The 24518-nt window shown below is 42.3% G+C and overlaps 1 protein-coding gene across 3 annotated transcripts in view; it reads right to left on the bottom strand.

Annotated features, from left to right (window-relative positions):
• The window catches only part of LOC141939716 (phospholipid-transporting ATPase IB-like), a 348121-nt gene that overhangs the window by 299118 nt on the left and 24485 nt on the right, over window positions 1-24518 (bottom strand). For 2 of the 3 annotated variants that reach the window (XR_012627704.1, XM_074860005.1), the window contains exon 2: window positions 4314-4458. Coding sequence is in view for 2 of the 3 variants with exons in the window: in XM_074860005.1 (XP_074716106.1) it covers window positions 4314-4458 (145 nt within the window). In the remaining variant the exon portion in view is untranslated. Of the gene's footprint in view, window positions 1-4313; window positions 4459-18877; window positions 19032-24518 lie in introns of all 3 variants that reach the window. The other variant, XM_074860006.1, reaches the window with a different exon arrangement.

Here is a 24518-nt window from a genome sequence, read left to right as displayed (position 1 = left end):
ACTCGGAGTCCTGATTCACATATGTCAGACTTGCACCAGGATGGACCACTAGGCCTTGAATATAAGATTATTATGTAGAGCAACAGTTACAACAGCAACTGCTATGTACTTGGAAAATTTGGACACAATTATAAATTTCCTTAAAGTTATTTCAGCACCTGTGTGCTTCCTGGATCAAGAAACCAGAAATTCCAACTACTTCTGCATCATTAACACATGCAACAAAAAAGGGACTCAAATCACTTAACTGGTGGTTAAACTGGATGAAAGTTTCAGTGCAGTACTGTTATACATTCAGTATAAGCCACTGATAGCTTCCTGTATTAATAAGAAATATCAATGAATTGTATTTACATGAAAACCAGATCTGTAGAACATTCTCACTTTAAGCAAAATAGACCAGTCTTCACTGAGTATATAGTTGGAAGAGTATTCATGCCATTAGCTTGGTGATCTCAGAAGTATTGACACAGCATTCAAACCCCTATCATCACATCTCATTTGTACCCCTGTGTTTTTACAAAGCAATAGGTAAGTTTGTTTTCACACTATGAAATAAAGACTGAGTCACCTCCACCACCATTCAGATAACCACATAAATCAAACCTAGTAATAACACCATTCAGATAATCACATAAATCAAACCTAGTAATAACACCATTCAGATAATCACATAAATCAAACCTAGTAATAACACCATTCAGATAATCACATAAATCAAACCTAGTAATAAACAGCTGTGGTTTCAGCAATTAGGCAAACTCAGGTAGCAAAAAACCCCACCCTTTCAAACCACCAGACAATCTGGCACTTCTACTAAACAGTTATTTTCATGCTGCTGATCCACTACACAAGTGTACCAACTACCATATCGCTCACACTAAATCAAGCCAACAGCAGAAGAGTTAGGGGTTGGAAACGTTAATGATCCGCTATCATTTTGCGTTTCACACTTGAATTAGAAATAAAAGCCAGTATTTTGAAGAAGTGCAAAGAAAGCCTTTTCCCATAGCACACTGGAAAGAAACAAACAAAAAAAAAAAGCTGGCTGGGTCTCTGCAAAAGCCTGACTACTATCTCGCACTGTCTGTAGCCAGGAATGTCTTAGGTTTATGACAGCTGTTAGTAGACTTCAATCCCTAAATGTAGAATACCTGAGAGTAGATTATAATTACTGCCTTTAAGTGGCATAGAGCTGTGTACAGAGTGGCTCGAAGTTTTCAGAACATAAATGTTTCATTTCTTACTGAACTAAATGTACAGAAAAGTTCCTATTAAACAGACACATATTTAAGTTATGTATATTGAACAAGTCAAAACAGGTACTAGTTAGCTTCCATAAAAGCAAACATACTTAATACCATGACTGCAGCTGTGTTGCACAAAGTAATTGTTTATGACATTTTTCTACACATTTCAAAGCTTCTAAAATGCTTCAGCTGAAAATGGAACATCATTTACCTGTTATTAAAAAGGTCCCAAGAGTTACACGTACACAAAGTTTTCCTAACTGAACACAGTAGAGATGAAAATAGCTTCTAGTGCAGGTAGAAAAGGTATGTTCCTACAAAAGAATCACTGCTGCTGCAGTGTGATACGGAATGACAATAGCTATATACACACACACATAAAGGACCAAAGTAAATCTAGCCTACAAAGTTTTACAGCACTAGGTTTAGAAATAGTTTGTGACAATATTTGAAGAGCATAAAAAAATTTAGCCACTGCTCTCCAAGTTCTTATAGTCTCACTTATTTACACCAGAATGTCTGGGGAAAGCAGAAACAGTTCTTCCTTCTACATCCTCATGATTTAAGACTTTTGGAAGTGTTAGTGCCATCTTGCCATCCACTTAGCTATTGCAACAGCACTATATACTATTTAGAAGTGATATAAGGGAATTATTAGTTTTGCTTAGCTTGCTCAAAGTTAAAAAGCATTTTTACTTATCACTTTTTCCCTTTTGCTCCCACAATCATAGGAACTCACTTTTAACAGTGCCTCTCTCCCAAAAAAGTTCAAAAGCTCAATATGCTTAGAGTATTTTGAACAAAAAGCCGTACTACTGACCTACCTTCCTCCACTCTCTGCACCTCCATTTCTTACTGCATGTTGCTTAGTTTTGAGCAAGCTATTCCACATTACCCCTTAATTTGGAAGAATTCCTATGAACATTCACAAGTTGTTACTTTTCAGAGAACCCTTGATGACTACCAAAAAGATGAGAGTCAGAAGTCACATGATTTACAAACATCTCCTCAATTTAGTTTTCCATAAGCCCTTACGTACAGGTGTTTATCTGATTACACAGTGCCTTGGGCTGTGGTACACCAATGCTTCCCACGGAGACAATACATCTTCAAATCCAATGGCATGGAGAAATCCAGAAGCTGAACACAGTAAGAAAGTCCAAGGGCAATACAGAACTGCCTCCAGAGAAATTCCAATATACGTAAGTCAGTAAATAAACCACCACTCACACTCCATACAAGGCACCCGTACTCAGATGTTACAAGCTCAAGTCGCCTTTGCCTTCATTCTCACAGGCCAAGGGAAGAAAGCTAATCCAGCAGATGAAGAGAACACAGCCAAAGCCTGTCAACCCTTTCAAGTCAGAGAGATCAAAGCTTTTTTATTAAACAGCAGCAAGTTTTTATAATGTCAACTTAATTTCCAAGTGACACTAAGGAGCTAAGATCCCTAATCAGGTAATGCAAACATCTCTACTGTCCCACTACACTACCTGCATTTTGTCCTATCCCTCACACACACCAATATTCCCCTCATGACTTAAGCTACCCTCATCAGGATGCAAAGCTGCAAAAAGCTACTGAAAAACCTTTACAGCTACCAGAGGATGGCTTCCAGACAGTGAGTTGGACACAACAGCTCTCAGGTGTTGGTAACAGCATTATCAGGAACAAGGTCTTGGTAGCAGAGTCATACACTACTTTTTCATATGATTAAGCCAGATGAGAACAGAATCCCTTCAGGAATACTTAAACTACATATTCTGATAACCCTCTATTCCTTGCTTCTGCTCTTCCTGCTTTACAGAAAGACAAGTTGTCCATCCACAGAAAACAGTTCAACTCACCTTATAGTCAGTCAAGGAGAAATAAAAGTGAGAAAACATCCAATGTTACTGCCTATGTAGAAAGACCAAGACAGTAAGAAAATCTGTCATTTTCACTGCTCCTAAACCATATACTTTAGCATACAAGTATATAGTAAGTTGAGGAGAAAATCCTGTATGAGTTGCTGCACTACCTGGAACACCAGCATCCTTCCAGTAGATATTCTCAGTATTCCCCTTAGTAACACACACAATAAACCAGCTCGTGGAAAACATCATTTCAGCAGCATATAAAATTCCTCTCTCTTCACAAAGGCACTCATTGTGTAAACCATTCTTTGAACAATAACCCCAACATCTGCATTAACAGAAGCCTGCTAAATAACACTCCTCCTCAGTCATGACTGGAGCCATCTGTTCACCTAGCTAACCCCAGGCAAGTGTGGCAAGCACTGCCACAACTTGCTTAGGTTAATACCTCCCCACACTCCATGTTTCAGTGCACATTATTTGTGTTTCCAAACTGCAGTAACACCAACTTAATCATACCAATAGCAATCTTAAACACACACACCCCTCCCCCCCCCCCAAAATGAAAGGCTTCAAATGCCAAAGAAAATTCTCTCTGGCCTACAATTAAAGAACAGAAGTGCACCATAGCCTTATATACATGGGGATGTGTGTAAAACCCATATTTATTCTTGTCCTGCTAAGACTTACTTTTTTCTTCCTTTGTATTCTACACTTTTTAAAATACTTTTCTAGTTATTCTTACAACCAGATACTACTTTTTAAGAGGACACTTCATGGAGTTTACATAGTGGATTCTATCCCAATCTCACACTAAGTTTTCATGGGTTAGCCCTTGTGTCCAGGAGTACTAGGTTAGGTCTCATTTTTCTAAAACTCAGCAGACCTACTGAAGTGAAGACTTTTTCATGCATCTTATCCATGCAGCTCTACAAGCTCCCAGCTCTCACTACTGTTGATACAAAAAGCTCATCCCTTGCTGCTGCCGGATCCTTCCTCCCTGTCTCTCCTCCCCGGGGACTGCCAGCCAGATCCCGCTGTCCACTGCAGTCCGCAACCCCGGCTGCCTCGGCAGACACACAGTTGCGGTGAAACCACGTCTGGGCAGGGACGGCAGGCAGGGAGAGGGACCAGAGCCCTCCCTGCCCACGGCTGAGGGGCGCGCAGGCTGCCGCCTGGGAGGGGAGAACCGGGGATTGCTCCGTACCTGACCCAGTTGTCGCGGAACTTGCTCTGCTGGGGTTGGTTCAAGTAAATCGTGCGGGCTGGTGCCTCGTCCAGATCCGCCGAGGACGTGGCTCCGGACATCTCATCATCCGCCTTCTTATAGCCCGAGGGGGAACAGACAGGTCCTGCAGGGAGATCGCAGAGGGCAGGCGGTCAGCGACGGGCCGGGCCGGCAGCTCCCGGGGCCGCGGCAGCTCCCGGCGGGGCCGCGCCACGGGGAAGGGCCGGGGGCGGGCGGCGAGCGGCAGCGGCAACGAACACACCCTCCCTCCCCGGTGTTCACCGCGGCGGGGGCTGATAAATAATGGCCGGCCGGGGAGGGGGCGGCGGGGCCCGCCCGGAGCCAGCTGGCAGCGGGAAGAGCGCGGGGGTCCGCGCCCCTCGCCCCGCCCCAGAGCCGCGGGGAGGGGCGCGGGCCCCGCGGCGGCGGCACCGGCGCAGCCCAGCTCCCGCCGGGAGTCGGCTGGCGGGGGCCGGCGGCCGGTGCCCCCCCCTCCTGCAAGCTCCGGGGGCCCCGGCGTGGGGTGGGCCCCGGCGTGGAGTAGCCCCCGCGGTGAAGGCGGGGCTGCGGGCGGGCTCCGGCCCGTTGGGTTCGGCGGGGCTCCCCGCCCGCCCCCGTCCGAGCCCAGAGCCACAGGCACGGAGCAGCGCGTCCCTGCGTGCCCGGGCCGCGGCCCCGCGGGCATGGCACGTTACACGCGCGGCTGCTCGGCGAGCGGCCTTCGCCTCTGGCCTTACCCAGCGAGCAGCCCGCACGGTAGGGCCGCGGCCGGCAGGGAGCCTGGCCTCGAAGGTAAGGCCCGGGCTGAGACCGAAAAGAGCAAAAAACATTTTGCTTTACACCGACCACTTCAAAGCCGAAATACTTCACTTTAAGTAATTTTTCACCTGCAACTGGACTGGGGTGAATTGAGTCCTATGAAGCATTGTTTAGCTTTGCATTCAAAGAAAGCCAAAATACGAGGGAAAGGAGCTGTCTACTCTGTCGAGCCTCAAAACATTAGCTAAGTTGTTGCACGGAGATTTATTGCTTTCCCCTTCCACTCTGAGCCATGGAGACAGTTTACACCACTTGAGCTGTAAATATATTAGGTAAGAACAGCAGCTTATGAAGTAAGCCATGGATTTACAAGGTAGCCCGGGTGCCTCTAGGCAAGAATAAGACAACTGATTTCATAAGAATCTAGTCAAGGTGTTATTTTACCATTATTTGAAAAGATCATTCAAAGATAACATGGAGAAGCCAAATCCAGCAGCTATTTCTGATTTCTGTACAAAGCTAAGATGATACCGCAAACTGATCTGATCAGACAGTGGCTTAAAGGACTCTTTCAACAAATAGAGGAGAGCCCCCTGCAATTATGTCCTTAACTACAATTTGAGAGAAAAGCTTCACTAATACAACCTTAATATATCGAACACTAAATTTCTCACACATCACCAGTACTTGTCGTTTTTAAATGGAATATAAGCCTAAACTGACATCCTACTCTTTCATCCCAGACTTCACAAATAATTGATTCTTTATTGCTAGTGCAAACAGGCTCTGTATCCTCTAGCCAGGAGCCACTGGAGGGCAACATTACCCATTCATCTTACAATACAGTCCAGTATCCAAAAAACTGCAATGCTAGTAGCTTGCCAATAAAGCTAGTGTAATTAACAAGATAATATGCTTTCTACAGCACTGTCTCTTGCCCAGGGCAAATGCTGCACATGGTGAATCCATACTTTGCAAGCATTAAGCTGAACTTGTAAGTGTGAGGCTAATGAATTGATTTTCTTTCTTTTCAGTTGCCACTAATTCAGACAGCAAAAATCCGCCAACTGGATAGTGTTTACTCCGTGAAAAAGGACAAATTCAGAAAGTGAAATATCTAAGACTACACATTATGCAGGATTATGCCATTATAATACTATATTAGGTTACTCAGCCTAAAGAAGCTTGCCACAACAGAGGACCACTCAACCTTGCTGAGTGGGTATTTTCCCCTTCAGAAGACAGAGCTAAGAGCACTACTGGATACTTGCTGTTCTTTCCCATTGATTTCAGGTTGTGTAACCGCAAAGGAGATCAAACAACAGTACTCTTAAGAGCATTAAGTGCAAGGAAGCAGCTTTCATCTGTTGCCCTAGTCAGGCTCCAGAACAGAAGTGCAATTATTCTAGAATAAACATGCTCTAAAAACTGTTTTATCAAAGACCTATTTGTTTCACTTTTCCATGACTACTCCTGATGCTTGAAATCCTCCTGCTGACTAGTTCTCTTCACTGCCAAGTATCATGAAGCTGTCCCACAACATTAAGGATTAACTGAGTCAATACATCTAAAAGTTCAGAGATATTTAGGTTTATTTAATGCACTACACTCTTGGCTGCTCTCTAAGATAGGTGCCCCAAGGACAACAGCATTTGCCTTATTCTTTAGATGCACTGAAATATTTTCAAAGCAGACTTGTGGGAGTGTAGAAACAGTTATACTAAGAAGGTTTTCATTTTTCAAAGTGGCTCGAGTCAGCTGCTTCAACTCTTACTGGAATAAGCCCATTTTGGAAGATTATCCAGTAATCCTAGCCATCAGGAATGCCTTCCACCTCCCTCCCTTGTTACTAAGCAGATCACACCCAGAAGTCTGCAGACACAGTGACCTCTGCTACTGGTTGTAGATGCTCTCCTTCCCTGCATTCAGAAAGGTTAAGGAGCCCTCAGCTTCTGAGGCACTCCTGGTGGGCAACAGTCCCAAAGGCTACACCACCTTCAGAAGGCATCCCCCTCAAAGCCCTGAGAGCAACTTCACCTCTGCTCTTTGTTTCAGAAAGGCTATGGATAAATACAGCACAGATTTGACCACCTCCAACAGTGGAAGTCTGAGCAGCTCTTACTCAGTAATGTTTACTTCCCTGTATCCAAAGGGCTCTGACTCATTGACTTCACTTTAGGGCATACCAACCTCTCACTCAGGGAAGGTTTCTCTCCCACAAAGCCTGCATCTTCTGTTATTTGCCCAAGGACTTGCAATATGGCCATGCAATTTATCTTGGATAAAATTATTCATGCTTCAAGTAGCATATTAATGGTAGACCACTGTACCTCATAGCCTGTTCATTTGGTATGTTTAGCTACATCAGATTTTGGATCTTCTAACTATATTGATCTTAAGTCTGTATCATCTCACACCTACATCCTGTATACAGATGACTAAACTCATTCTAAGTGTCATGTTTAGAAGTCAAGACTATTTGATTAAAGGAAGCTGATTCTACAAGAATAACCTCGCATGGTTTGGTGTTCTAGTAGGGTAGCTCTCTTCACTTGCTGAAGATGTCGTCTCTGCTCTTATCTCCTGAGCTTTGCTGTTGGTCTTGCTAGTCCTCTTCCCAGTATTCCTCCTCCTGCTCCCGCAAAAAATAATAAAATCCATCACCAATGTCATGCTCTCAGCTTGGTAACTTGTGCTTCAGGGAGAAAGGAAAGCAGAATTTTTGTACTGATCAAAAGTTGTCAGGAACAGAATCAAAACATGTCATTAAGTGATTATTCCCACTCATCTTCAAGAAAAAAAAAACCTTGAGAAGTCTCAGTCAACTTGAGTAGAGCAGAAAACATCAAAAAAGTAACCAAAGCCTGACATTAAAAAAAAATCTCAGGGGATACATGCAAGCAGTCTATCCACAGGTATGCTGTGGAAGTATAAAGAGCTAGTAGAGCAGCATGATTACTAGAATAAGACACTATGATTATTACCTGTTTTTATGGAACTTAGATCCTTATGGAATTTCAGTAGTGTCCAATACATCTGGCTTCAACTCTGAGGCATGAGACAGTTACTGCAGGAATCTGTTTCCCACTGTGCTTTACAAGTTCCATGAGTCACACTTGAGTTATAAACCCCCTTTCACAAAGCCCATTTGTTTCTTCAAGGCTCTTACTTCACACTATTTAACAAGTTTATTTTCTAAAAAAAGATGGGATTGAGGCTTGACAAAAATATATCACGAGATTTTACAGCTTTCTCTTATCATTAAGAGAAACCAGGCTTGATGCACTGACAAATTCACATTGCATTTGTTATCACTTGAACAGCAACAAATTATAATTTAAACACTCTTACTTCACTGGGCCTGCAAAGATGATATTTTCCATGTGTATCTGTCTCTTTAATGTCTGCTCAGTAATAATCATATCTTCTCTTTGATTGAGTAAATAAAGTGTTGTGAATTCTGTAGTGTTTTTAAAGATGAGTCACTGTGACCTCTGACAGTTGGCAAGAAACCCAAAAGAACTCTTACTGAAATTTTACCACTTTTCTCTTAAGTAGATTAGCCAGGTAGTTACTACTTCTGATTGTCTTGGTGAGGTGCTTGATTGGCCTAACATGTGTTCCATTTTCAAGAACAAGCGATAATAGAGCAGTTAAGTACCTCACCAAGACAAACAGAACCACAAGCTATGAGAAACAGCAGGTTTGTAACGGACAAGTTCACTAGACATGCTTCATCATGTCAAGTTTAGAACCTAAAGCAATACTAAGGGAGCAATACTAAGGGTCACAGCCAAGAATCATGCTACTCATCTTGCACACTGGTTGCAGGACTAGGATCTAGTAGAAGAAAGGACACAGCTAAAGCAACTGACCCCACTTGAACAGAGTTGGACTACTGTCTCCAGAGATTCCTTCTAACCTCAATGACTCTGATTCTAAGCTTAGACAGTCACAAGTCAAAGTTTAAGTAGCCAGAGTTCCTTGTTTCCCCCCAACTGTATTAAGAGACATTTGAAAGGCAGCTTTTCCTCAGAGTTTGCGAACTCAACATCTGAGATGTTAAGACCCATATTTAGAGAGGTGGCAGACAAGTTTGGACTTATGCCTTCACTGAAATACAGAGTTTGCTCTTAACAAGTCACCCCAGACTCACCATCACTTTCTTGGGTTAACATCCTCTTCATAGGATGACCTTCACAAACCAAGTACCAAAGATGACACCAAATGAGAAATTCTTCAGTTGAGAACTGTCAACAAATCTATATAAAGAATGACCTTGAAGCTTGACTAAGTGACACATTTTCACCTGAAACACATTCTTTCCCACACTATTTCATTAGCTGCCTTCACTGTTCAACAGAAACACACTTGAAAATTGATCTAAAAGCACATAAAATTAAGAGATCAAACAAGCAGAGCACAGCACGCTCTCACAGGAGATGCGGGGCATGAACTCAGCTACCAGGTCCTCCAGGAGTGCTTTGTTCCCACCAGAACTGAGGTACCTTCACCTTGAGTTACTACTGGTTCATGTGAAAAAACTTGGTGAACAGCATTAATGTTTTATTTTTTAGAAATTAGAAAAGTTCTACAGAGTTCAGCAGTGTAAGATTGTAGCTAAATGTTCTGACACACTCAAGTCTAAAGAAAAGAAGTTCTGGAATAATTCATAGTGCAGCTTTCATTTTCTACTTCTTGAAGAATAATTTTAAACATGCTTCCTTCTTTGTAGATACATGACCTGCGAAGTAAGATGTCCTTAGATCATCTGCATGCTAGTACCAGGGTTCATAACAGCAACAGCCTTGAAGTTAAAAACTGCAGTTCTCTCAAGAACTATGCAAGAACTGCACTGCTTGAAGTTATGAGAGATATGACTCTTTCATTTGCTAAAGCAGCAGCAAACATGGCACATTATTCCTGCCCAGATCACATTCACCCTGTATCTTAGCAGTAAAGCAAGTTGCATCAAGAAAAGAAGCTATTATTGCTAAGTAATATATATTTAGTAGGTGGGCTTTTTTAGATCTGTTGTACTTCAAGCTGTTTTCAAGTTCTGTAAACAGCACCCTTGATGTTACTAATATGCATCTTTCAGGAACTTAAAGCTTTCAGCAGGTATAGCTAAAGAGTCTGGTATTCAATTAACTTTCATCATGGAAACATGAACAGTCTTGTGAATTTTAACAGGCAGTTATAAAACAGAGGGGAAGAGGATACATTTCCTCAGCTTTCCCCAGGGAGTTCCTCAGGGTTTGTGGCCAACTAGAACAGGCCCTTTACTAAAAACAATTTTTCGTATGTGATAGTAACAAGTTTAAGATTTCCACAGGAATGCAAGTGGTGAGTAAGAAAAAGGAGCACAGAGTAAAGTTAAGTCTATTTTAGCCTAGCATTTCACTAGCACTGAGCGTCTGCTCTAGTGGCATCTAATCAGGTTGGAGGGCAGTTACCTAAAAAGGCAGTAGTGCCAGTTCTGCTAACAGTAGAACTAAACATAAGCAGCAATACTTTAGTATTTTTAGAGTGGAATACTAACATTCTGTGCTTCAGTGTAGAACAACAAGGAGGCCGTAACAAATTCTAGTGACAGAAGATGGTTGCTAGCTACATGAGAGAACACATGTACGCAACCTTCCGAGTATCATCTGGAAATGCTTGTGACACCGGAAGCAAGAGCTATCCCCTCCATCTCCCATCATTCCAGGCATTAGGAACCCTGCAACAGGCTTTTTACACTAATAGGATGAAATGCTTGCAACTGTGCAACACTAACAAACTTGACAACAAATTAGTACAGTTAGGTGTCTGCATTAGCATTTCAGTAACTGGGTGACTACTTAGTCAGATCAAGCCCCTCCAGTTACCAGCTTGTACAGTAAGACACACCAGCAGCATTAATAGGCAGTCCCAGGAAAGGTACTGGGTTTTTTTACAGGTTAGAGATGATGTAAAACAGAGAAGTTGGAAGTGAATTCAGTTCTGGCTCTCTACCTGGTAGGTACATTCTCCAAAAGCCTGTAATTGTTGGTTTGGGGTTTGTTTGTTTTTTTGTATTTTATGTAGTCAAATCTTCCAGCAGAACTACCAGGATACTACAGAAGCAAAACATCATATTACAGTTCTTCCACAAGATCTTATTCTTAAAAGGTTAACCTGAATCTATGTCTGCCAACAGCTAACGCTATAGTGTGAAGATCTTGTGTTCAGGTCAAGCAACTTGAGTGCTATGGAACAGTCCTACAAGTCCAACTCAGGACAGTGAGACTTAAAGCTAGCAGATAACTCCTCTGTTCAAGTCAGAATACAAAGAGACATCCACACCTTTGTAGCAGATGTTTTAAGAGATGCACAGCAAGGAAGAGAAGCTATTTTATGCACAGCAGAAAAATCAGATTAGAAGATAGGATATTTTTGCTATGCTAGATACAGACCAATAAAGAAATTGAGACTCAGATGAAGACAGTAGCCCCCAAAAGGATATTAAGAGTAAATAAAACTTCAGAAGCATGACAAGAGATGACTGAGCAAAGGATGCTTATTTTCTTAATTCCAAGATGCAAGGAGGAAACTCATCAATCAAGCTAACCCAGATATTGCAGCGGAAATTAAAATGGACACAGGCCTGTAACTGTTACAGAGGCTCTCAAATAAACCACCAACCACCAAAAATTAAAAAGTTATTATTATTAACAGATTTATTATTATTAACAGAATTAACTAGCTCTCTGTAAATTACAGGTTCAAATGTCTGTGAGAGGAGAACAGAACAACTTCCTAGGGTTTAACAGCAACCCAAAACTCAGAACAAAGCAACACTCCCTAGGGTTTAACGGCAACCCAAAACGCTCTATCACTCACCTAACAAGTGAGGGCTCTCAACCTCGAGGACCTGCTCAGGGCAGCGTCCCGACCCATGGCACCTCGAGGAGTTTCCTTGGGCAGCGTCCCGACCCAAGGACCAAGTCCTGGACCGCAGCTGCTGCTCCAGGGCACCAGCTCAAAATGGCTCTCCCAGGGGACTCCATTTATACTCAGGCTGAATCTGACCTGTAGTCAATAGCGGCTCCCATTGGCCAAAGGCCCCAGTTACCAGGAGGCCCTGAGAACAAAGGCAGTCAGGAGCTGCTGCCCTTCAGCAGCCATGAAGCCCTGTTTTCACTGGGCGGATGCACCTGCCACAATCCACCCCGTGACTACAGTCATGATTCGGCTGGTTTCCTTGAAGTGGTGGTGCAGTCACCTCTTGCCTCCAAGGTTAAAAGGCAGTGCGGTCCCGGTGAGTCTCCATACTCGTTGTGTGTTGTCATCCCTAGATGATTATACAATCAAATCTTAAAAAAAACCACCAACCGTCCAACCATACAATGTATTACAATCAAAATTGAAGGAAGCTGATTAACCATTCCAATTAGGAAGATTCAAACATATCCAATTAATGCTTAATAGAGCAACAATTGCCTCAAGTCTCTTGCCACTTTCTTCATTTTTTGACCTAAAGTGACATTAACACAATAGCACCAAGTCCAATCACATTCTTCTGAATGCTGCCAATTTCACAAGATTCATTCACCACCCCGTTGTCATCCAAGTCTTGATTGTCCATATGGATCCCCATGGCCAAGCAGGATGTCGAAGTCATCTGTTCCTCCAAGATCCTAACAAAAAACCAGAACTAGGCCTCGGATCAGAACCCGGGCATCAAGTTAAAAATTAGTAGTTATCTATTGGGCACTAATATGGTGAGTTCTTCCACCTTTCCCTAAGGCTTCCCAAGCATGTCAGCTATGCCCATTAGCTTGAGGGTAATATGGTGTATGAAACACCCACTTGATGCCTTGTGTGCCCACTCCTGGACCACCCCGGCAGTAAAGTGGCTCCTGTTACCTGATTAAATTGATTTGGGTGTTTCCTTCTCTATCTGCCATGTGTGGCAATAATGATCTCACTGCACACAGCGCTTCCTCGCCCGACTGCCACAGGAGGGGGCGGGGGGTTTCCAGAGATCTTAACCCCTTCTCCTGGCGTGGTTTTAGCGAGCTTCTGAGCCAGTCCGTAGCAAGCAATTGTCGGCGAATCAGCCGCCCATAACCGGCTGTTAATTGCCACCTTTTGTTTGGTTTGCGGACTGGCCACACCGGAGAATTCTAAGGGGAATGTGTACCATTCATAATCTTTTTCAGTATCATTAATCACCTCAAAAACACCCTGTTTGGCAGCAGTTGGCAGTGGATATTGAGACACACAGGTAACTTCCGCGCCCCTAACTCCAAAACTCCACACTGCCGTGTGGTAAACACCACTGTTTACTGCCAAAACATCAAACTCTAGTATTTTTCCTTTGTTCTCGAGTTCTGCCCTCCAGCAATTGCACCAACTTCGAGATGTTACCAGTAGATTGCCCATGTAATATCGCCCGGGGTACCCCCGTGCCAACGCCTTCCGCCAAAGAGGATTCCTTCCTGAATCATGAAACCGACCTGATTTATCACGGGGCCGTTTAAACCCTCTACGAGGAGGCTGCTGGGGGGGAGTTTCCGACTGACTTGCCGAACCCTCCGGCTTCCATCCCCGCCCCCACCCGGGTCAGTCCAGCCCATCTCTCACCCATAAGTAACCAGATCATGTAACACTTCTGCCCACGTTAACACGTGCATGCGAGGGGCAGGGGGGGTTCGCTGGTTGCATTCAATAGCTCTTTGCACCCTTTCTCTGAGGGACTGGATATGGATCTTTAAGGCAGCCGGGAGCCCTCTGATGAGACGTTTAAGGTGGCTGGGATCCACTGGCGTGGCAAGCGGGATTCCGCACCGCCCCCTCTCATACATCTCCTGAATGCCAGCCGCCTTTTGTACTCCTCTCCTTAGGGTGCACACACCCAGCCCAGTAAGCCACTCGAGATGTTATCGACTGGTACCCGCTGGTCCATCACTTAAAAACACTCTGGGACCCCAGAAACCTCCCACCTCGTCATCACTCAACAAAATTCGATCCCCCCCCATCAAAGAAACTCTCCACAAATACTTGCTTTCAGTTTCACCCGGTTTATGTGAATATTTAACCTGAAGCTCACTAAGCTCGGGTCCCCGTCCAGGGGGTTGTACGGACAGAGGTTCGGGGGTTCCCACCTTGTGGACCTGTACGCCTTTGTTTTAATAAGAGGTCGCAAGTGTCTTTCCTCCAATTCCTTTATTTCCTCCGAGCCACTTTCATCAGACTCTCCCCAAATATCTCCATCCCACTCCTCAAGATCTACATTTGTAATTAACTTTCAAATCTGAACAACACTAGGAGGATTTTTTGCTCGTGCCAACATAACTACAATTTTTTTTTTCCTAAAAACCTCCTCTCTCTTTCTCATAACAGTTCTGTCTTCAAATAATCAAGTTCCAACCGCTCCTCTAAGGCATCTCTCTCCACTACTACAAAATAATCCTGCACCTGAATCAAGCAGGCACCTAAAGTGGCACACATTTTTCCTTCACTTCCACTATTCCACCAACTTCCCCGGCTTTGTTCCAACTTTCTCACAACTTCCACTAGATCAAACCACCTCTCCTTCACCCATTGTACATCTCGGGGAGAAGGGACACAACTATACTTCTGTAATAACTCCTCTATCAACATCCTGCTGACTAGGCCAATTTGTTACAGAGGCTCTCAAACCACCAAAAATGAAGAAGTTGTTATTAACAGAATTAACTAGCTCTCTGTAAATTACAGGTTCAAATGTCTGTGAGAGGAGAACAGAACAACTTTCTAGGGTTTAACAGCAACCCAAAACACATAACAAAGTGCCACTCTCTAGGGTTTAATGACAACCCAAAACGCTCTATCACTCACCTAACAAGTGAGGACTCTCAACCTTGAGGACCTGCTCAGGGCAACGTCCTGACCCAAGGCACCTCGAGGAGTTTCCTTGGGCAGTGTCCTGACCCAAGGGGAGAGCCCTGGACCACAGCATGCTGCTCCAGGGCACCAGCTCAAAATGGCTCTCCCAGGGGACTCCATTTATACCCAGGCCAAATCTGACCTGTAGTCAATAGCGGCTCCCATTGGCCAAAGGCCCCAATTACCAGGAGGCCCTGAGAACAAAGGCAGTCAGGAGCTGCTACCCTTCAGCAGCCATGAAGCCCTGTTTTCATTGGGCAGATGCACCTGCCACAGTAACTTCTCTCCTTTCTTCTTCATAGCTATGCAATGTGTGTAATTATAAAAATTAACTAGACTAAGAAGGGTATCGTGGGACAGGAAAGTTAAGCAATTTCTGAAATCCATGAATATTATCACATCGGTTAAAACTCATGCATAGTTGCCTATAAGAGTAGACAGTGAATTTTTCTGCAAGAGATGCTGCCATGCAGGAGGAACTTCTATCAAGCTTTCCTGAAAGAAGTCATCATGCTGGAAAGAGGTCACCTGTCCGCATACTCCAAGAACAATTCTGGGGATAATTTAATTGAATCAGTCAAAACCACAACACAGGTGAGTGGCCACTAGTTTGGGCTTGCTTACTTTGAAGACTAGACACACAGCATACAATTGTCAGTCTTAAAGAGATTCTTTAATCCAGTCTTCAGGAACATAAGTGTTACAAATCATTCAGTACAAACACCTAACAGTGCACTTCAAGGATCAGCGCAAAGAGGGCTGCTATAAATTGGGAGCTCAGCTAAGCCAGAAGAAAAGCTTTGCCAGTGAAATGTAGCTACAGAAGAACTGCCGTGTTATGACAGATGCCAAGATACTCATAGTATAGGTAGATCAGTAGTTAATAGATGATTCATTGATCTTGTTAACAGACACACAGCATCAGTAGCTCTTACAGTAGGTGACTAGAACTGCACACATTTCTGAAAGACTTGTAGCCTTAGCTGATACAAAAGCAACCACTGAAGTTACAGAAATGAGAACAAGAACTTCATTTGCTTGGTCCTGTTAATGTAAACTTGAATAGGAATATATGCCTTGTGAAATTACATTGCTTCCTTGTGTTTATCCCCAATTTAAGACAAATTTGACAACGCTGAAGGTCTTTCTAAATAACCTTAATTACAAACCAGAAAGTTCTTAACTCCAAGAAGTTCAAGGCACAAAACACAGCTTGTTTTGAAAAGCAGCCTCAATTGGATTGTGAATGGAATTGCATGCTGCAGAGACAGCTGGAGCCTGGATTTTGATGCATATGCCCAAATTCATTTGGATGAGGCAGCTAAATGTTGTCACTAACAAACAGAACAGATTCTTAGCAGAACACTAAAAACACTTCAAAGAACTAAAAAGCAGCAACCGGGATTATGCTACTGCAGGAGTATACGGTTTAGCAGAAACTATATACAGAGAAGAAAATTAAGATGCATGATCATGCACAAATACAGTGTATTTCAAGAGAGTTGTCAGAATACTCAGGTATGGAAGACCAAAGGTGCCTATGGTTGCCTGTGGTCTGAGTTATGGTCTCCTTGGCGCATTTCTTTTTGCTTCTTTGAATGGTAAAATGAACGCCTCGGTTTCTATTCCTCTAACAATGCTCATATGCAGCCTTGGTGAGACCACAAGAGGAATAGCACTTTGCCTAAAATAGCTCTTCTCCATCTCCCAAGTCATTTTGTACCTGCTCACTTAATGTCAAAAACAAGCAACTTCAGCTGATAATACTGAGCTAATGAAACTGCATGAGACCAACATAATCTATTCTTATTCTGCCTCATGCTTCATAACCACAACTGTCAGCTGAATTCCAAAGCTGAACCTGTATCCCTGGGAAGTAAAAATAAATTAGTCCCTTTGCCTACCCCAGCTTCCGGACTAAGTTTACAAAAAACACTGGGGCACTAGTAATTGACACCAGTTAAAACAAGTGGTTTGTTGTTATGTTCCCATACTGCACTGGACAAAAATGGCATTTTTAGAAGCTTCATTCCTATTGCACTCTTTCCTGAGTTGTTGTCCAAATTCACTTGTGTATTGGCTAGCAGCTTATCACCATAACCTGCATTTCAAGCAGGTTTTTTTCTGGTATACAACATTCTATCTGATTTATGAGAATCAATGATACATCTGGGGTCTGAACAAATAAATTTCAGGCAGCAGATAAATTAGATCTAATAGCCTGACACAAGGTTGAATACTCAGCTCCAGCAGCTACCGTTCAACACCAGAATTTTAAATAGTACTGCAGCTCCAGTAAGCCAGAAGAGCCTCCCAAGCTGTCCCCGAAACCCCTCAAGTCCAAACACTTCACATGCAATAGGTTTTCTAAGAGCTAGTTCAAACAACTGGCATTTCTCAAACTCGGATTCAACTCTGAAAACCACCTATGAGTTCCATATGCTCCAGATTTCCAACAACTTAGCAAAGGTACCAAGGTATCCTACAAGAAATTTGTCAATTTTCTCCAACTAACAGCCCATAACTTTAACAAGCCCCATAAGAAGCAGCAGTAACACAGCTTTGAAGGAGGTAATGGAGGCACTGGTTCTGCAAGGACTTGATGTATCAAGCACTAGCATTCCCTCTTCAAGGTTACACAGTTTTGAGACTTTGGGGAAGTATTGGTAATGTCACACATGAACATTTTGCTCCTCTTTTCACAATTTTTATTTTTCTTTAACTCCTGGATTAGAATGGCCTACTAACTGTCAGTCAGGCTCAAAATATATTTGAATACATTAGAAAGCACTGAAGATATCTTCAGCATTTGAAAGTTTGGTGGACACTGTATTTAGAGCTCCTTATTTAACATAACTTAGAAGCACTTTACATACAAGGCAACAGTGCAAATGCCAATTCCACCATGAAGCACATGAAAACACCTACTGTGTCCATTCTGCATGCATTTGCAGCCTCTGAGATGAAGACAACTTTACTAAGAAGTTCCTTTTGTATTTTCAGCTCAAGAAATCTTCCTATACAAAGGAAAAAACTTAAATACTGAAACCATTGCATTTGACAATGCACAATGGCAATTCTACTTCTGTCTTCCAGTATCATTTGCAGTTCCTGAAAGTTATCAGAGATTTGATTGTTATAGCAGTTTTAAAAAATGAACATGAGGTGGCAGAAGTTACAGCTAAATTGGATTTTTATACTTCAAACAAAAGTAAGCACCTCTCTTCTGAATAATCCCACTGTTCAGGGAACATCCTGGAATTCTAGCACTTGTCAGATACATCTTGGATAACCATGACAAGTAATCCTATTTGTGGACCATGTATATAACTATCAAGCACAGTGGATCTGTTAGGTGAATAGTGGAATATTTCAAAAACAGCCATAGAAATCTCCTTAGCACAACTGACAGTCACAGCTAATCCTCAGAAGAGAGCAGTTACAGCCTCCTCTCCTCCCACCTTTAAGACTTGTTTCCCTGTATTAATATTGGTTGAAGCTAAAAATAACTTTGGCACATTGTAATTCTATTAGCATTCTGGCATACAAGTGCTTTTTTTCATTTCTGTAATGCATCTGTTCCTGTAACAATTTAATAACAGCTATATCAGCTGCAAGCACAGCTGATCTTGATTTCTAAGAGAACAATTTAAACAAGAAAAAGAAATGTTTTCCCATTTATATGCTCATGATTTAAAGCTATCTGTATTCTTCTGCTAAAAGCCCAGAGGCCTGTAACACTGGCTTCTAGCCAACACTAGATTAGAAAGATTTACTGAATACATACTGACCTTTTGCTCTAAAGCATTCCCAAAGCTGTTGTTCTTAATTCTGTCCACCCACAGTTCAGTGTAATGCACAACAAAACCAGCTGCTGACTGTACAGTTACCTAGAGCGAAGCATCTCTTCCAGCGACGGCACAGAGACATGATGTTCATTCCTTCTTGCACTGGCTGTACGAAGATGAAAACAGCAGCAGTCCTTCAGAGATCTCTACAGCATTAGCAGGTCTCAAAGCTGATTAAAGTGATCCCCATGGTAATCTGTGAAATACATGTTTGCACTTTCCAACTGCTCCACATTGGATTCACAGAAGGAGAGTGAGCAGTAGGTGCCTGTGTATACCCATGCACAAAGAGACAGCTGTGGCTTTTGCTGGAACATTCTAATACACTTCAGCAAAATTCAGCACCATCCTGTATTTCAGCACTTGAAACAACCACCTGTCCAGTTCCTGGACTCTGACCCTCCCACACTGGGTTTCAACGCAGAGTTTCCCAAGAGAAATCCTAATAGAAAGATACAGTAGATACAGTTCTGCACTGGAAATGCTATCTGTGACGTTATGGGTCATGAGATCCATTCATTTTTGCAAGTATAAAGGATTATTTTTTAAACTTAGTTTTCCTTGCCTCTGAACACATTTAATTGCAAACTATTTTGGCTCTCAAATGAAAAGGTTAAAAATGAATTTAGCTATCACTACAGCTGATAAAAAAAAAGCCCTTCTTTACAGAAGGAAAGAGTTTTCATTTTCTTTTCACCTGTAGTAACCCCATTAGTATGAGCCTCTCTTTAGAGTCACATCTACATATATGGCCCTTATAGCAGCTTTTCAGGGTCCTTCCTCCCTGGCAGTCTGTCTCCCCCTCCTTCCCATTCCCCCCCCTCCAGACTATTTGCTTGCTTTCTGGAGGGGGAATAGAAAAGGAAACAGCAGCAGCATGCTTAAAGCCTCAGAAGAGAGCCATAGGAGGAGGTGAGGATTTGGCTTTTGGGACTATATCTGAAGTTACAATTCCAATGAAGTATTGCATCTGCAGAACATTTCCCTGTGGCTGTTAGGCCTGCTTCAGTGATACATCAGCTATTTTTAGTAAGGGAGTACAGTTACACTAGGAGAGCTGTGTGCTCTGAGAAAGCCAGACCACATTAGCAGGGAAAGCTGACAAGAACCACCACAGGATGTTAACCACCAATTGCACCTTGGTCAGTTCAGGTCTTTCTGAAGCTATCAGCACAATAACATTACACCATCAACTCTGGAGTTTAGTTCTGTTCACGCCTGTGCAAAGCCAGACTCCAGATGTGAGGGGTGTATCAAGCCCATCTCTTACGACCAACAGGAAGCTTGGTGAGGCAGAAAGTCAGAACATCACCTGGCAACTGGCACAACTGAGCTTGGTAAGAGATAATCACATAAAGGGTATCACTTATTTATGAGCAAGACAATGACAGGAAACTGTGAAGACACTGTTAGCTACAAGTGAGTGCTTTTTCCTCAGGAGAGGAAGGTAACTCAAAATTTTAGTTGCTCTTATCCAGCTTTCATTAGGGAAGTGCATTGCATAATGCATGAGGAAAACATCTGAGAACAATGTTTGAGAACATTATCTATTCCCTACACAGATGAATCCATCAGCAGACAGCATTGTATCTGTCTGTCCTCTGCATATAGCTGTACTGTTTTTCTTACTAAAACCAGTAAAAGCTCACCATCTAACTAGGCTAACCAGATTAGCAGTTCCCTACTATAGGACACATGAATGACCTGTCTTGAACCAAAACTGCTTATCTCACCTTCTCCAGGCCAGTGAGATCTGACAGCAGAGACACTGTTACTACACGCAGAGGTGAGTAAGCCAGTAGCACCAGACTGGCCAGGCCCAGGATCTGTCTGGCAAAGTGTCAATTACTTTCTGTCCTTGGCTCCACTTATGCTCTACCACCTCATCACAGTCATCCCTGAATCCACCATATTTCAAAGGCTCCGCTGCTCCTGAAACATATGGTCTTGGTAACAGCTGCCTAACATCATTCGAGATGCAGGCACAACACAAGTTAGCCACAATACTTTTTATTTAAGTATTTGTACTGCACTGTCCCTAACAAATCCCTCCTCAGATCTTTCCAAACTTGGTAGCTTATACAAACACACACCAGACAAGAAGTCCACCTTTGGATCAGTAAGCCTGAACTAAGTATTTGGGAGAAAAATCTGCTATAGAGTCCTTGATCAAAACACATGATTATACTAGGATACAATCAGATCACTCAACTTTATTATTTCTTTTCAAAGACAATAAGCCTCATCTAGACACTTACATTGCACTGGTACTGTAAGTTCAAATTTTTCAAGACAGCTTATTTTTTCCTTGATAGAAGTAATAGACATGTCAAGTATACTCAGTGTAGGAACTAGGGAAACTGACTTAACCATGCTATCATGACATTTTCTATATTGTCTAGTTTTGGTTTGTTGTCCTGAAGCCAAGTATGAAGTTATTAAACATTATCTATAGAAACATCAACAAAACAAGTGTATCTCACAAAAGATACTTCACACTAACCTCCAGGATTTTTGTGACTATTCCAAAATTGTACAAGATAAAAACCATGTTCCTCCACACAAATTGCACGGTACTTCTTAAAGTGATCCAGTTCTCTCCAAACTTGTCTGTCCCTACAGCTTCATATATCCTTCCATGGCTTGTGCAAACCCCTCTAAACATTTCTCAGAGCAAGTAAGCCATGTTCACAGAATATTGAGTATACTGTGAACGAGTAGGAGGCATTTTAGGCCAGTACTGTTGGCATATTTACCATCAACTGTGTACTGCCTTGTATTTATTATTGGAAATCCTTCCACACATAATGCTGAGTATCAGCAACTCTGTACTGCCAGCTCCAGGCATTGACAAAAAAATGAGTCAGACACCAAAACATTACAAATCCTTTTTTTAGGCATCACGATGCTCAGAGTCTTGGGGTTTGAGGCTTGTTTTTGTTCTTTTAAAAAATTCATCTTCTCACCCCTGACCCTTTATAGTAAATACGTGTCACATTTTCAGGACTGTCTGCAATCACAGCTTGATTGTTCTGCAATGCAGGTTCATCTCCCTACATGCTACCTTGCAAGTAAGCTGGAGGCTCAACATAAGGCTGATCAGAAGTATCATAAAAGCTGCAAGTACTTAGAATTTGCTTTAGTGCTGAAGTTCAGCCCTGATGTAATAGATGTTTTTGTATCAAGTTTAGTGAGAACATTTAAAGTAGAAGTCATTTTGAGTCCAACATTTATTCTAGTGTAACAGCAGACTTGAAAGTAAGTTTGAAGGGGTTTTTTAAACACTTCCATAACAGGTTTTTTTGCCAGTTTACTATGCACCAAGTATCCCACTTAGTGTGCATATAAAAGGACCAGAAGGACTTGACTAAAACCCACAAACTGACAAACAGAACAAAAAGACAGGTAATTCTTTACCCCATTCCTTCCCCAGCTTGAGCACCACACAGTGTGACTAAACACCAGATCAGTTATAGTATTATATATACTTATATCTGCTCCTAAAGTCACCTTGTGATTTTCATCATCTTGTTTGTCCTGATGATCAGAACTATATGCTAGTATAGGCCAGGAACACACAGCTAAATTATTTACTAAGGAAGTACCACCAAACAGCAAATATTTTAGATAGTCAACAACATAAGCACATCACAAGAAAAAAAAAAATCTCTAACCACCTAATTCAGAAGTGTTCACTCCATCTCAGCACACCCAGCCACCACCAGAGGTTTCCTTTCTTGCAGCCAGGGGATTAGGCACAGCTGGCTAAAGTCAGAGTTGGAGCTGTGCAGCACTTCAGCAGCACAAGAGAACTTCACCTAACAGGCACCAGGCCCTTCCCAGTTGTTTCCAGCATTCCTGCCTGAGATCAGTACATCACAAATGAGTACCAGGCCATACCATTCATAGAATTGAGCTACTCTTGAGTCACAGATACTATTAAGAATTTTATTACTGAACAGGTCTTTAGATAACAGATTTCACCAACAGCACTTAAGAGTTCATTTCTGAACATTCTGGGTGCCCATGAACCCAGCCTCAAGAATTCAGGCAAGTCTTAAACCTTCGCTGGCCTTTGTTCCCTACAAACCCAACCACATCCCTTAGTTATTATTCTATACTGTTTCGGGATACACTTTTTTAAAAAATACATCTTTTACTGTTAGATTATGGACTAGAACAGACAAACTTTTAAAGGGTGATTCTTAATCAGGCAGAACACAAGCCTCTCCCACTCCCCACCTCCCAGATTTTACTCATTAAGGTAGCCTACACTCCTCAAAAGAGCCTGCATCAGCTCCTTTTGGGCCTCTATGGGCCAAAGCTGCTAGAGCAGACATCACTGCACATAAGAATACTGCTGTGACTAGCTCTGCATCCAAACTTCCACTTCCATCTAGCTGTGCTGACAACTGACTCCATCAAAAACATGAAACAAAGTAGGCATTGCTCCCATGCTCTCACCTCACTGCACAGTTACTATACATTTCTAATGTAACCTCACATTGCACAGAAGTGTAAACTACCAGCGATCAGACTTTTCAACAGTGCTAACCAGAATCATTGTTCAAAGCTTTGCAGCTGTCCTTATTATAAAATAATTTGAAGTTAAACAGGGGATTTCTGTCAGTCTTCTATACATTCTGGATTTTCAACTGTACATCTACTTGCTCCTACAGTTCCAAGTCTCCAAAGGAGAAAAAAATTTGTTAAAAAAATGCAAACCAAAACTGCAGTCCAACTGCAAATATATGTATACCCAGAGTTATCACCAGTTTTTTAAAAAACTGAAAGTAATTTTTTTCTACTTGCACAATTTACGTTTCTCTTGAAGGGTATTAGAGTTCAGTGTCTTACTGTGCTGAAATGAATCTTCAAGGGCATTGCACATTAGGAAGGTATCTAAACATGCTGGCCGAAAAGTGAAACAGGGGCCTGAATTACTAATACTGCTGGTCAAAGCACACATGAGACGAAAGGAGGCTGTCAGGGACCTGTGCACAGAAGCTCATCTAGACAGGATAGCCCTGCCCTAGTAAGTTAGCCCTGGCTCTTCCCTAGCATACACACTGCTCAGGAATAAAAGTGGATAAATCATTGAGTAGAACACCGGAAAATCTTCAGTTTAAAGATAAGACTTAGGTCTTAATCTCTCAAATTCTAACAGGTCCGTACACACCTAGCAAGGGCACAGGCCACAGATGAGCATAATTGTTTCAAGTTAAGTTTTATGCAAGCCTCTTTCAGAGCATATTGTTCAACCACCAAATATTCTCTCTTTAACAGTCTACTTTCAATACAACACAGTTCTATGATTACGCTGAAGTTTCTTTCTTAGCAACTAATCAAGCTAACAAAGTCCAGGACTAGAAGTGGTGAGCACATCCTAGGGACCAATAGCTACAGAGACAGATCTGAAGACACAGGCTGAGCATCAGGATGCCAACCTTCTTTTTTTAAAAGGTGTTCTAGTGCATCTCCATGCTTTCATTTTTATTTGTGAAATGCAAATACTTCTGGAAGCCAGAAATATATTTTTGACACAGTACAACACCACATTCACTGTTGGGAGTCCTAATAAAAAGTTTTTCTTTCTGTAGGTAGCAAGAGATTTGTGCTCCTCAAGGAAGAAGACTCTGTAGAGACATTTAAACTGCTTAGCACTACTCGAGTTCAGACTTTA

Source organism: Strix uralensis, chromosome 2, assembly GCF_047716275.1.
Source record: "Strix uralensis isolate ZFMK-TIS-50842 chromosome 2, bStrUra1, whole genome shotgun sequence".
NCBI lineage: Eukaryota > Metazoa > Chordata > Aves > Strigiformes > Strigidae > Strix > Strix uralensis.
This window is presented reverse-complemented; position numbering and strand designations above follow the sequence as displayed.